The 14,748-nt window shown below is 40.8% G+C and overlaps 1 protein-coding gene across 1 annotated transcript; it reads left to right on the forward strand.

Moving 5' to 3' along the window:
- Positions 1 to 306: 306 nt before the first annotated feature.
- Positions 307 to 14,739, forward strand: LSM6 (LSM6 homolog, U6 small nuclear RNA and mRNA degradation associated). Its single transcript, XM_063135214.1, has 4 exons — positions 307 to 393; positions 5,615 to 5,727; positions 12,221 to 12,334; positions 14,508 to 14,739. Exons 2-4 carry the CDS (start codon positions 5,634 to 5,636, stop codon positions 14,540 to 14,542), a joined length of 243 nt encoding a protein of 80 aa, XP_062991284.1. The 5' UTR covers positions 307 to 393; positions 5,615 to 5,633; the 3' UTR covers positions 14,543 to 14,739.
- The last annotated feature ends 9 nt before the right edge of the window (positions 14,740 to 14,748 follow it).

The following is a 14,748-nucleotide window of genomic DNA, read 5'->3' on the forward strand; positions in this document are numbered from 1 at the left end:
TCTGAACATGCATAGGATTGAGCCCTTAATTCATTTTACTAAAAACCAACCAACTGCTTATTAACTTCTTGTTTCCTTCTTTTGCGTGGCTAGCGCGGGACTTTCGCAAAGAGATTCGTGCAGCCCGATTCTCTGCAGGCCAGTTAACTCGGAAGCAAGCGCCACTGAGTTCAACGGGACTTACTCCGTAGTAAGGGGGGATTTCCGAGAAGGCAGATTCAAGGGGAGAAAACTCCACCCTTCTTCCACCAATTAGAGGCGCATTATTATGGCCACGCCCGGCCACCGTAGTTACGACGTAAAGCCGAAAAGCGCTGATTGGCGAGGCGAGCAGCCCATCACCCTTCGTTCGGCGGACCGCCTGAGCTAGCGAACTAAGGCGGAGAGGCGCGGGTGAGTGTCTGAGGGCGGGCAAGCTTAGGACTCGAGGGCAGCGGCGGTTGGTGGGGGCGCGCGCGCTGATTTTGCAGAACGTTCTAGGCGGTGGCCTCCTTCCCTCCCGGCGAGCCCTTCCCGGGCCAAGGGTTTGGAAAGGGCCGCTTTCCCCCTCCGCCTGTCTTCCTTCGCTTCACACACGTCGAAGCTCACGAGACAAGCGGCCGCCGCTTTCCCCGCCTATTCCAGTGTGGCGGCCGGTGGCCCCTTTCGCCCGTTCTGGACAGAGGGAGCTCCACATAACCCTAACCCTGCTTCCGTCCCTCGCTCGCTCAGTCCCGGCTATTCGAGCCTGAGCTGAAAATGCCCCACCCCACCCCTTAATGGTTTGCGGCCCACAAAAACAATTCAGGTTGATTAGTGATAATGGATAGGGTTTATTTATGTATTTTAAAGGATGAATAAACCGCTCCTTCATCAAGGATTCCAAGGCAGTATACGTGAAATTATTAAAACAATGTGAGAGATTAGTTCATATACTTTCAGTGACCTAACCCAATGTACATAGGTAAGAAATAAGGAACATAGGAAGTTGCCTTATCGTGAGTAAGACCATTGGCCTATCTGGACCAGTATTGTCAGTACTGAAATACTTGATAGGAGCATGCCTTATTAATTTCATTTCATTTTTATCCAGCACTTCCTCCTGAGGTGCTGAGGGTCGCATATGCAGTTCTAGTCCATCTCATTTTCTTCCCGGTTTATACACACATACCTGTGAAATAGTGACCAGGCTAAAGTCATCAAGAGAACTTCATAGCTGAGTGAGAAATTGAAGCCTGGGGCAGTAGCCAATGGTACTCCTACACAGAGTAGACCTGTTAAAGTGAATGAACCTGGTTTATATAGGACTGCCATTGGGTACTGTCCCTGGTCTCCACAGGCTTGAGGGAATCATGTATGGCTTTTGAAATGTTAGTGCAGGTGAATGAACATACTGAGAATGAAGTATACAAAATAAGGTGTATGTGTATACTGTTCATCTATAAAGACACAAGTACACATAAACAGAAATATCCATTAGAAATGGCTGGCCAAATGTATTATTATTATTATTATTATTATTATTATTATTATTATTATTATTATTTATTTATTTATATAGCACCATCAATGTACATGGTGCTGTACAGATTACACAGTAAATAGCAAGACCCTGCCGCATAGGCTTACAATCTAATAAAGTTGTAGTAAACAATAAGGAGGGAAAGAGAATGCAGACAGGCACAGGGAAGTGTAAACAGGCACCGGGTGGGGTGAAGCTAACAGTATAGAGTCAGAACAAACTCAATATTTAAAAGCTATAGGGAAAAGAAAAGTTTTTAGCTGAGTTTTAAAAGCTGTGATTGAGTTAGTAGTTCTCAAGTGTTCTGGAAGAGCGTTCTAAACATGTCTTCTCATGCTCCTTGCTAAGTGTTTAAATTGCAGCCTAATACAGGCTGGTTTGCTTTCAGGAAATGTTATGTAGAAAGTCAGTTGCGGCTGTTCAGAAGACCCTTAAACCAGAGCTTTAACCAGGGTGAATAAGACTTTTTGCTTTATTCATTGTGGTTAAAGCCTTGGTTTAAGGTGTCTTTTGAACAGGGTCAATGTTAAGCTGGAATGGTTTTGCCTTTTTATTTTAGTTATCCTTTCTGGTCTCTACTTGTGGTCTTTAGAATCTTTAGTGTTGTCAGTGGATCTATTCCCAATATTTCTGTGGAGGATTCTACCTTGGGGACACAGAGGGTGCCCAGCTTGTTAGGATACTTCTACACCATCTTTCTCCAACCTGGTCCCCTCCAGATGTGTTCGAGTACAACTCCCAGAATCCCCCAGCTAGCATGTGTACTCCAACACATCTGGAGGGCATCAGGTTGGGGAAGGCTGCTCTACTCTGTACTTCTTCTCTGTCACTTGAGGTTCAGGTGACCTCAGTGGCACGGAGTGCTTTCTACCAACTCCGGTTGGTGGCCCAACTACGCCCCTATCTGGACAGGGATAATCTAGCTTCAGTTGTCCATACTCTGGTAACCTCCAAATTAGATGACTGCAATGCCCTCTACATCGAGGGAGACTGGAGCAGGCAGAGACCATCAGAGCCTGCTTCAGTTGGAAACCCCCCCCCCCCCAGGGCTAACATCTTCACCTTGTGGGGAAGAAGGAGCTGTTGGTTTGCCCCTCCATTGGGAGATGAGAGGACGGAGCAGGGCCTTCCCACCAGCCTAAACAGTCTCCTTAATTTCTTTTTATTTTCTCCCTCTTCCCTCCCCATCCACTTTTCCTTGTGTGTCATGTCTTTTTTTAGAATGTAAGCCTGAGGGTAGGGACTGTCTTCTTTATTGATACATTGTAAGCCGCTCCGAGAGCCTTTTGGCTGAGGTGCGGGATAAAAATACTCTAAATAAATAAATAAAATAAATAAATAAAAATAATACATAGGACAGCCTTTGAAGACCGTTTGGAACCTGCAGCTTGTACAAAATGCAGTGGCCAGATTGATAACTGGAACAAGGAGGTTCGAACATATAACACCAATTCTGGCCGGCTTGCATTGGCTGCCTATATGTTTCCGAGCCCAATTCATGGTGCTGGTTTTAACCTATAAAGCTCTACATGGCTTGGGACCACAATACCTGATGAAATGCCTCTCCCGACATGAACCTACCACGTTCAACATCTAAGGTCCTCCTCTGAGTGCCTACTCCGAGGGAAGCTCGGAGGATGGCAACAAGGGAGAGGGCCTTTTCGGTGGTGGCCCCCCAACTGTGGAATGATCTCCCTGATGAGGCTTGCCTGGCACCAACACTGTTATCTTTTAGGCACCAGGTCAAGACTTTTCTCCCAGGCATTTAACACCATTTAACAACGCTAAGTTTGTTTTTTAATGGACCCCCAGAACTGTTGTTTTTAAATGGATACTGTGGTTTTTATGTTTTTAAATTTTGTATACTTTTAATGTTTACTGTGTTTAACTTTTGTAAACTGCCCAGAGAGCTTCAGCTATGGCGCAGTATATAAATATAACAAATAAATATTATTGCTGACTTCCTGCTTTCTTACTATCGCAATAATATTGCTTCTGGCTGTTCTGGAAATAACTGGGACCTTTGAAACCTATTTCACTTAATGGGGCTGACCTGTGTCTTGTGTGCATGTGTAAATCCGGTTCTGGCTCAGATGTATCCACTTGTACTTTATTCAGTCATCTGTGGCCTAGTCACTATCTTGTTGCTTATGTCAGGACCGGAAAGTAGAGAAATTTATTTATTTTACTTATTTATTGCATTTCTATACCGCCCAATAGCCAAAGCTCTTTGGGTGGTTTACAAAATTAAGACAATGGACAAGAAAATAGTGCAGTAAAAGATCAGATTAGACCAGGAGTTAAGTGCTATGAAAAAGAGAACTTGCAGGATAAAAGGAAAAAAATCCAAGGGGAAGCATATGAGCAAGGATGATGAAGAGGAAAATAAGAATAGTAGTAGATAATACCGCTACTTAATTTTTTAAAAACACCTTGTTAGAGGCAGTTTATCCTATCTTTTATTTAAATGGAGAAGATGTTTATAACTCACCTTACGTTGACATGCCATTAGGCTGCAACCCTAAACAGATTTACTACAGGACAAGTCCCAGTAAGTAAAGTAAGTTGTTTCGGGCAAGCTTATAAGATATTGAGGCTGCCATCCTAAATGCACTTCCCTGGGATTAAGTCCTCCTGAACTCAGTGGGGCTTACTTCTGAGTGAATATATATAGGATTGCAACCTGGCCCTGGAAGATGTGAAATGGACATAATGTTAGCAATCTTAATTTGGTTAAAAGCACAGAGTTAGGGTGGATATTTAAAATAGATTTACAGTGTACACCTACACAGGTTTACTCAGAAATAAATGAGGCTTACTCCCAAGTAAGTGTGCATAGGATTGTAGTGTTAAGAGACTTTAAATTTAAGCAAGACTAGAATGGGTTATATTTACTGTGATATTTGAGAAAGCAAAGCAAGAACAAGTCATGCTTCTACAATGCTGCTATCTAAACCAGGCGTGGGCATGTGCCCCAAAACTTTTCTGCACCCCTCCTCCAGCTGCTGCCGCTGAATTTTTATGGTGTAGTGGGGAACATAATGCACCTTCAATTGTTTTAATGCAAATATATGTTCCCCCAGGCCTTCCATGCATTTATGCATTAAACAAGATGCATACTCCCCACATTCCTTGTTTTAAAGTGAGAATGTGCTATTTTCGCCACTACTGAATTTGGCAGTGGGAGAGGGGTTTCAGCCCATGGTGGGTTCTGGGGGTGGCAAATTGGCCCTTGGCCCCTCAGAAATTACCTGCCCCTGATCTAAACAATGGCAAAAGAGGTAAATCTTTGAATGGGCTTGAAGTTTCAGGAACTTCCTGACTGTTCGAGCAGTATGACAATGGAACCAATTGCCTAGGGAGGTCAAGGGCTCTCCTGCACTAGAGGCATTGAAGAGGCAGCTGGACAAGTATCTGTCAGGGATGCCCGAAGATAGGTTCCTGCAATGAGCAGGGGGTTGGACTCGATGGCCTTATAACTCTACTATTCTATGGTTCTATGAATTATTTACAATGTTCTAACTAAATACAGGAGAAATCCAATGAATTATCTACTGTGTTTTATTAAAAACCCATCTAATAAATTAGGCATGCCAATGTAGCTTCAAGTATTTGGGGAGTGATGGACAGCCTATCACTCTGCTGTTGCCTTAAAATAATGAAAGTTCAGAATAGTTGGTGGCATAGGATGAGTGCTTGTGCGTTGCTTACATTTAAATTCAAATCCAGCTTGTTAAAAACGATCTGGATTCCACAATACTTTGAAATTCTTCTGCAGCATTACATATAGAAAACAAAAGCCATGCCTGCCTGACTGCATTGATTGTTTTCAAGTTGTGTGTGGTGAACAGATCTTAGATAATCATGTACAAAGTTTCTTATTAAGTATATCAAAGTGTACATAGTTGAGGGGAGTTTTATGTGCTGATTGAAGAAATACTGTTTTAAAGTCCCTCCTCAAAAAAGTTTTCTTGTTTTATCCTCTTCTTTGATATTTATTCTTCTAGTGAACACTTTTGAGAGCCACCACGCTGTTTCTGTTGAGCATTAGTTTGTGATCAGTTTTTGAATTGTGTATTTAAGCTGTTTTCTTATTTATGTTTTTGCTTTTAGCATCCAACATTTTTTCAGAATGAGCCTACGGAAACAAACCCCAAGTGATTTCTTGAAACAAATCATAGGAAGACCAGTTGTTGTAAAGTTAAATTCTGGAGTTGATTATCGAGGTATGTTTATTTATTTAAAATTATTTTTAGGCTGCCTTTTATGAGTAAAACCTTTCTCAAGTTCTTCCCACTTCATCCTTCAGTCACCTTGATATATTGTGTGATCTGTTAATTAGAGAGAAAGAAACTTCTATAATTCATGTGATGTGGACAGGCCTGTTCTTGGAGGGTTCTTTGTCACACTCAAACTCTGGAACATGGGTTGCGTAAACAAGGGTAGGAGCAGTAAATATGAAATTAACGTGGTCCTTAAATCTGGGAACCTTTTGCCAACTCAGCCAAGCTTCCTGGATTGAGGGATATTTTCCCATTTGAACTGTAAGCCTGATATGATTAAATTTAGGACTTCCTTAAATTCTATAAATGTACTTAATAGTACGATTAAATATTTCTGTTCTCTAAACCAGAAGTTTAGAGGACAGAAATGTTTAAAGACACATGTATTGTATTTCTTTATTTACAGTCAACAGACCAATATAAAACAAGAAGATACACCATTATATAAAACAATACAGAGTAGGGATAAAAAAGAAGGAGTGTTACAAAATCACTAAAGATACTAGATTGTTATTTGTTGGTTTCTGAAAAGGGAACAGAATTGGGTTATTGGGGCCTAGCATAGTGAAAAAGGGAGGGATATATAGATAATAAAATTGCTAATCTGTGGATTTAAGCGCAGTCAACATCCATAAGCGATCTGGTGCAGATGGCCAAATTCAGGAATTTGGCCACCTGCTCCGTGGTAGATTTACCGGAGCCCTGAAGTAGACTAATCAGGAGTGACTCAGGGGATCGTCCAGGGAGACGTAGCCTAATAGGACATAATAGGTCTTTTCTTGCCTGTTGGTAAAAATTGCATTGGAAGAGCACATGCAGAATGGATTCCACCTCGATGTTATTACATGGGCAGTATCTGTTTTTGGATGGAATTTTCTTATATCTGCCCTCCAGCAACTTGGAGGGGAGGACGTTAAATCTTGCTAGGGTGAATGCTTTCCTGTATTTGGGAATGGTTAACCAACCCAGGTATGGCATTCCGTCTTTGCAAGAAGGGACTAGGAGACCCAATGATTGGGGGGAACATGGTCCCCAGGCAGTTCCCCGGAGCTCTTGGTGGTCTGTATCCAGTAGTCTCTGTTTGGTGATCTGTTTAGCGCTGTCCAAGTCCAGAGATAGCAGGAAAAAAGGGGATAGCCCTATTGAGGTTACTTTTTGCACCACTGCCTTAGACCAGTGAGATTCGGAGGGTTCTAACAGGACTTTGGTAACCAAGGAGTTGGAAGTGAGCGTTAGGTGACAGCAGAGCCAGTAATGTATGGTGAATATCCAAGCTTGGCATTTTAGTGTACTTAGTCCAGCCTCCAAGTTGAGGGCAGCACCAGAAACACATCTAGGGACTCCGAATATAAGCCTGAGGTAGAGATGTTGCACTCCTTCAAGAGAACTTTTGAAGTGTGGAAACCATATTGGAGCTCCAAACCGAGTCTGAGACACTATTTTCGCTTTGTAAACCCGGATGGCTGCCGGTAGATATTTCCCACCTTTCGCAAAGAAGAATCGGGATAACGCACCAATAGTTTGTTCAGCTTTGCTCTTGGGGTGTTTGCCATGTGCCCTCCAGTTTTGAGCTTCATGAAACCATATGCCCAGGTATTTGTATGCGTCAATTTGGTTGATTCTGTTTCCCCCCATGGACCAGGGGAATCTTACCTTCCTCCTGGCAAAAACTACCACTTTGGTTTTTGAATAGTTAATTGTCAGCAGATTTTTCTCACAGTATTTGGCAAAACCATTTAGTAGTCTCTTGAGGCCCAGTCGAGTCTGGGAGATCAAAACGGCATCGTCAGCATAGATAAGAACGAAAAATTTTGTTGAACCAATCTTGGGTGCATGCGATGGTAATGACGCCAACCAGACAGGGAGATCTGCCAGATAAAGGTTGAACAAGATGGGGGCGAGAACACATCCTTGTCTGACACCAAGTGAAGTGACAATCTCATTTGTGAGATGTCCTTGTCTACTGCAACGAACCTGGGCAGATGTTTTATGATACAGAGATTGAATCAGGAACAGAAAACAGCTTTCGATAGAAAGCTGTTCCAGTTTGCTCCAAAGATGGGCTCGGCATATTGAATCGAAGGCAGATTTGAGATCAATAAAAGCGGTGAATAATTTGCCTCCACTGGGTGTAGAATATTTATGAACCAGGTGAGCCAGTACCAGGCAATGGTCAAGAGTAGAGCAGCCTGCTTTAAAGCCAATCTGTTCTTCTCCCAAGATATTGTTATCAAGGATCCATGTTTTTAGTTTCAAGGCCAAGAAAATGGCATAGACCTTACCAACTACAGATAAGAGGCTAATAGGCCGATAGTTGGATGGGTCATCTTTGGGTCCTTTTTTATATATTGGAATGACACAGGTGAGGGTTTGAAGATACCATTGCTAACCAGTCTCAGAACTCTTTCTGAAATTGTCTAGTATAAATTAAATATTTACATTTCCCAAGGATTAGATGCAATTAATTTCCTGCAGAAGCTCACTCCTTTGAATTGGATTTTAGAGCTAACAGGGTACTTAAAATTCCAGAAAGAGGTCTTTCTTGCATGTCAAAGAACAACCACTGCCGTACCAGAGGTTGTTTTAGGAAGAAGACCATTTAATATTTGACAAACACAGATCAAAGGGCAAGTGTTTATGGGGTTTCTTCTTTTTCTATTTCAGAGAAAGGTAGGGGGGAACGCAACACTTCATTTATACAGTTACAGAATAAAAAGCTTCCAAAAATAAAACTTGTCATGAATAATTGTATCTTTTCTTTATCTGTTCCAAAAAATACAAAAAGATTGAAAAATTTCCTATAAGGGCAGATTTATGCTTTTGCCTTGACAGATATGAACATAATACATTCATTTGTTTATGATCATAGCTGACTAAGGTCTGGAATATTTTAATAGTCCTGGGATTTGTCTAGATCTCCAATACCTAGCCAATGTTATCTTGGCTGCAATTTTTTTTCAATTTTTGAAAGGAAGATTATGAAGATTATTAGTTACTTCGTGATTTACATTCTTGCTACATAGTCTCTGCTGTGTTATGTGTGTTTTCTTAGAAATGAGTCTCACTATGTTCAGTGAGTCTTACTCCTTGTGTACTATATAGAAATACAGAATTATGATCTGTCTGAATGTGCCAGTCTCATCTAATTGTTCAGTAAAAGAAAACAGGCCAAAAGTAGCTTCGAGTCCATTCGTATGCATACTTTTCTGGGAGTAAAACCCACTTAGAACTCAGTTCTAAGTAAACATTATCAACAAATCCAAGCTGTGTGCTTGTATAGTATATAGGCACACAGGTAGGATTTATTCAAAATGTTTTGAATAATGTTATCCTGTAATAGTCTAAATGGGTTGGATTTGTTTCTCTATTCCAAGGAATGATTGAAGGATAGAGAAGTAAATCAAAGTGAGTTGTATGATTGCTTCTCTCTAATCCTGATTACAAACTTGTTTTGGATTCTACTGTAGTCCGTTAACATTCTTTGTAGTAATAAACACTTTCTTATGATTCAAGGATAAGTTAAACATGTTACAAATTAATTCATGCACAATGGTGTTCTTGAGAAGGTATTGTAAACTGTGCAGTGGAAATCTGACAAGAGAAGCAGGAAGTGTAGTTCAGCTACTCAGGAAGCTGCTAAGCCAAAACTACAAATTGGGCTTCTCTTTATTCCTATTCCCTACTCCTTGTCAGAACAAGTCTAATAATCTTTTTTTCCAAATCTTAAGTCTGTCATTTGATTCAGTCAAAACAAAGAGCGCCAACAGGTGGCTGGTAGGTCCTGCATCTCACAGGCTTGTTACTGTTGTACAGAGGCCTATTGTTGTATGGTGATCATTGAAATATCTATTTATCCTTGGGCCTCTAGATACAATGACTTCTTCGTGCAGAGTGGCTCATTTGGGGGCAGCAAGCCACACTGAAAAACCTATGGCTTGTTCTTGAAATTGTTCAACCCACAAAAATCCCTGCCACTTTCCCCAATTGCAGCTGCCTTTGCTGCCTCAAGCCTCCTTTGCCCGTGACTGCCCATCCAATGATGCCCAAACAGCACTTCGGAAGAGCTGTCACTTGTTTGCCACCACCAGAAACTTGCGCAAATGGGGCTGCCGTTCTTTTCTCACAGTTAACTGCGGCAGTAACTACTCTGAATGGAAGTGGTGAAAGGGGATGGTGGTGTAATGTAAATCCTCCATTTCTCGAGTTGCTGGGATTTAGGTATAAATTGAATGGAAGCAAGACACTGACAAGTATCATTTCAAAACAAGCAAACAAAAACCTTAGACGATGACAAAATGGGACAAAGCAAATGGGTTGCCTACAACAGCAGTACTTATCTCCCTCCTCCAGTGAGGCCCCATTCACTCCATCCCATGTAGTTGCCTTCTAAGGTTTTGTTTTGTTTTGTTTTGTTTTGTTTTTGTTTTTAAAAACCTGTCAGGGAGAGTTATGCAAACCTGCTGAAGCAAAGTAACTGCAACTGCAGTGTCCATTCAAGACCTATAATTTGCACAATTCTTGAGGTACTGTTTTTTTTTTTAAGCTGGTGAATGAAGTAAGTGCTCTGAAAAGGGATAGAGATCAAAGTGGGGAGGGGGCTGGGATGAGGAGGCGAGATGGGTTGTGCCGTAAAGGACATATGTGCAGGTAGTGGGCCAGAGGACTGAGGGGCAAAGAAGCTGCACCACTCACCCAGTTGTTTGTCGGGAGTAACATGGATTGGCGAGCGAACAACCAGTCTACAGTTGCTTAACCTCTAGGGTGGCTTAGATTGCAAGGATTTCTATGCTGCCTTGAAACATAGTTTTCCCAAGATATGTGAAAGCATATGGACATTATAAAAGTATTAGACTGAAAAAAGTCCCACAGCTCCCAGTATTCTGGCTGGTAGGACTTTTTTCCATTTAAACGTTCATAGGATTGCATCCTTAAAGTAACATGAATCTCTAAAATGTTAAAACTAACAGAGCAATATAAAACACTTCAAATGAGCAATCCCAACAACAAACTTTTAAGACAATTTAACACAAGAGCATCTTCTTTAACTAAAGTTGTATTGAAATGGTAATAAAGTATTTAAATAAAAGAGGGAGGGAGCCAAGTGTATGTCTAAAGGCAGGGAGGTCCATAAATATGAGGCCATGAGATCTTAGTGCCTGGGCACATTCATATGGGGTTAGGTGGCCCTTCAGTGTTTGTGATGCCATCATAAAGGGACTTTAACTGCTAGTATGATATGATGTCAGTCATAAGGTGGTACAGCTGTTGGGAGCAAAAGCACTTTACTGTTACTTTAGCAATTGTCAAACTTGCATTAACTGTAGTTTTTAAGACTAAAGCTTTTAACATTGGTTTTCTAGCTTTAAACACTATGGGTTGGATCCAGACTTAATCCCATTGATTTAAATGGTTCTACTCTAAATATAGTTAAATCTGGATCCAGCCTGCATATCCTGTTCCTCATCATATTTTCTTGGAAGCAAGACCCTTTGAGATCAGTAGGACTTAGAAAAATGCCTGGGATCATGGTGTAAGAAAAAATTAAATCAATTAGCAAGACATGGCTTTTAAAATATTTTATGGGTGTCTACATCTGTTAATCACCTTAGACAACATTAATAAAATCATTATATAAAAACATTGTATTTATACTACTTTGTATTAGAATAGATTGCCAGTCGTCCCCATCCCCCCAAACCCTTTCTCTTAATAGTAATCCTACCACACTTGCATTCTTAAATTTAAGTCATGTAGCTGTCTTTCATGCTATGCACTTTTTGGGCACAAAAGTTGGCTGTTTGCTAATTGACTTTTTAGATAACTTCATAATTTAGATCAACTTTTGCCGGGATCTGTGTTAGAGTGTGAATGTCGCGGTACCATTTCTGTTATAATTGACACAAAAGACTCTGTTGCCTTCTTCTATTATTCAGTTAACCATGGTGTCCCTATGTCCATTCGAATTCATGGCCGTTTATTGCAGAATGTTAAGATATAGTAGTCTCAACATAATCAATAAATGAAAGAATAGCATTTCCAACTTTCAAAGATGAAGCTATTGATCTTGTGACAAGGAGTTCTGCTACAGCGATTTTATATTCAATATGCCAAATGACAGATAGAGACTTAAGGTATGATCCTATGCATGTTTAGACAAAAAAAAAAAAAGTGCTATGACTGTAAGACTTTTTTTCCTGTCTAAACATGCATAGGATCTTGACTTTAATCACTTTATTGGATAGAGGGAGGTGTGGTGCAATTGCTGTACTATAACCAAATTGCATTATCATTAACTGTATTTAATGAAAATTAAATTAAATTAACTATTTTCTCTAGTCTTTTTTGTGTGTGAAGGTGTACATCTATGCAATTTTTAATACAATATTTGGTTAAGATAATATATTTTTGACATCTGAGTGGTCCTGTGTTATTCTAGGTGTGCTGGCTTGTTTGGATGGGTACATGAATATAGCTCTGGAACAGACAGAGGAGTATGTAAATGGACAGCTGAAGAATAAATATGGGGATGCTTTCATCAGAGGAAACAATGGTAACTATGCTTAACGAGAAGAGATTGGATATTGCCATATTTATTCAGAATGTTTTGAAGAAAAGACATGTGAAGAATAAAATTAGGCCTTTTCTCGCTCATACTTTTGCTGGTGTGATAGATGTAGTAAGCAGGCACCCACAAATGTCTGGCTTCTGGGAAAGCCCAATGTACAATGACATTAGACTTAACCCTTTCCCCTCTGCCCCCTCCTCAATCTTTAGGTACGCACAGAGGATTTCAGAGAGGGCTAGGGTCTTATTTCAACTCCTGCAAGGGTTTGTAATAAGGGAAGAAGTAATGACAGTCGCCCTCCCATGGAAAAGTCAAGAAGCAGGGGCTTAAGCCTGCCTGGAATTCATGGCAGACAGCTGACCTACTTCTTTCACTCTGGTGAGGGAAACACTCTGCACATAGGCAGTGTTACTTTGTCTTGTTTTTACTTTACATTTCACGACTTGTTCCTAGTATTGGAAAGTAGAGTGAAGCTCCACTTCTCCCTCCTCCCCTCTCCATCAGCTACATTTTCCATTAGTTTTGAAAGGAGTGTTCTTAGAGTTTGTACCAGATTTTTCAAAGTTAGAAAACTGCAGGTCAGTAGAAAGGCTAGGCTGTCTTCCTAATCTTTGCATAGTGTAACTTCCACTTATTTTAGCAGGATGGTAGGAGGTAGAAGGAGTGTGCTTGTGGGAACATCCATATGTATATGTATAGAAATATTTTAGACAAATAAATTAAAAACTTACAGTTCACGAACACTTGCAACTACTGGAGAAGTCTAGCAGAAAGGAGCTTCTCCAGCATTAATTTATTTATAGCAGCCCATCCTTTAGCCAAAAAGGCTCTCAAGGCGGCTTACAAAGACAAGAAGTAAGATGGTCCCTGCCTTCAGGCTTACAGTCTGAAAGATATGACACAAAAGGAAAGGGGACCTTGAGGGAGAAGGAAAACAGCAAACTCAAGCACTAGATTCTTAGTTGCAAAGTTCAGCAGGTCATGGGGACAGTGGAAGGGCTTCTTCTTCTCCCTTTGATGGTCTCAGAAGCTATAGTTGGAAGCAGCAGGATGGGAGGGGTTTCAGCTGGCATGATAGATGTTATTGAGATTAATTTCTGAAGTCTACCATCACATGTTTAATGAGAGCGAAACAAAGCACTGCAGAAATGATCCAGCCAAAGTTAAGCAGTTGATTTCAGTGGGAGAGAAGTACATGCTTAAAACTGTGCATTGTAATCTGTGGACTAACAATGCTTAACTTTTTGTTGGATCATACATTTTAGGTATAACAGGATTGAGTTTGTCCTAAGATTTTCCATTTTCATAAACCTACAAACAAAAATATCTTAAAACTGCAAAGTAAAGGAAAAGAGTCAGTAGTGCTGTTGTACAAATACTAAATAATAATAATAAAATAGATTCTGTAACTGCTCTTATGTAAGTGTTTGGGCTAGTAGATCATCACAGTTGGGGCATGTCTAGATGGGGCGATATCCCGGGGATTGCCACTGCATGACACACAGGGGATCCCGGGGGCAGGGAGGGATGATCCCTCCTGTGCCCTGGGATATGGCTCTACAGTTTAATTCCATTTCTTCCCAAGTCTCGGGCTCGTCCGGAGACTGCGGGATGTGTGTTTTCATCCTGACTCCTCGTGAGTAACTGCGAGGGCACAGGGTACAGAGCTCCTCAGGAGCTCTGTGCCTATTGGGGGTGGGGGGAGCGGGAGTTTTTTTAAAAACAAACACCTTTTTGCGTGTGAGCGCTCCTGCGTTCATTTTTGATTCCCCCCCCCCCAACAAAATGGCAGATGTGACATCCTCTTCCTCCCAGGACATCGTGTGCTTGTATAGACGAGGGGGAAGATCTTGCGGTCATAAAATTGCAAGATCATACCCCTCCACCCGCCTCGTCTAGACATGCCCTTGGACTTAGTTTAACTTTTCTCACATGGTGTTCTAGTGCAAAGTGTAAAATAGCCTTTCTAGGAACTGAAAAGAGCTTTGGATCCAACAAATAGTTCTGGCTGTAAACCAGTTGTGGACCACAGCAGGTATCTATCTTACATCAAATATATACTATATTTCTATAAAGCGTTCTAATTGTCTCTTTTCTTTCTCTCTCTCTCTCTCTCTCTCTCTCTCTCCCCCCCCCCTTCCTGGCTTCCTTTAAACAGTTCTGTATATAAGTACACAGAAGAGAAGAATGTGAGCATGCCTGAGGATGGAATATTTTGTACTGCAATTTTTGTTTCTTAGCATTTTGTTTGTTGCTGGTAATTTTTCAATGAAAAGTTACTTGGCCTGTATGAAAGGTTGGATATGTTTTAATATGTAAAAAAAAGTGGAACATTTTCTCAGTTTTTGTTATAATTTGGAATGAAATAAAAATGGAAAATAATATGATCAGTTTATGCT

This window comes from Elgaria multicarinata, chromosome 10 (genome assembly GCF_023053635.1).
Source record: "Elgaria multicarinata webbii isolate HBS135686 ecotype San Diego chromosome 10, rElgMul1.1.pri, whole genome shotgun sequence".
NCBI classification, from domain to species: Eukaryota; Metazoa; Chordata; class Lepidosauria; order Squamata; family Anguidae; genus Elgaria; species Elgaria multicarinata.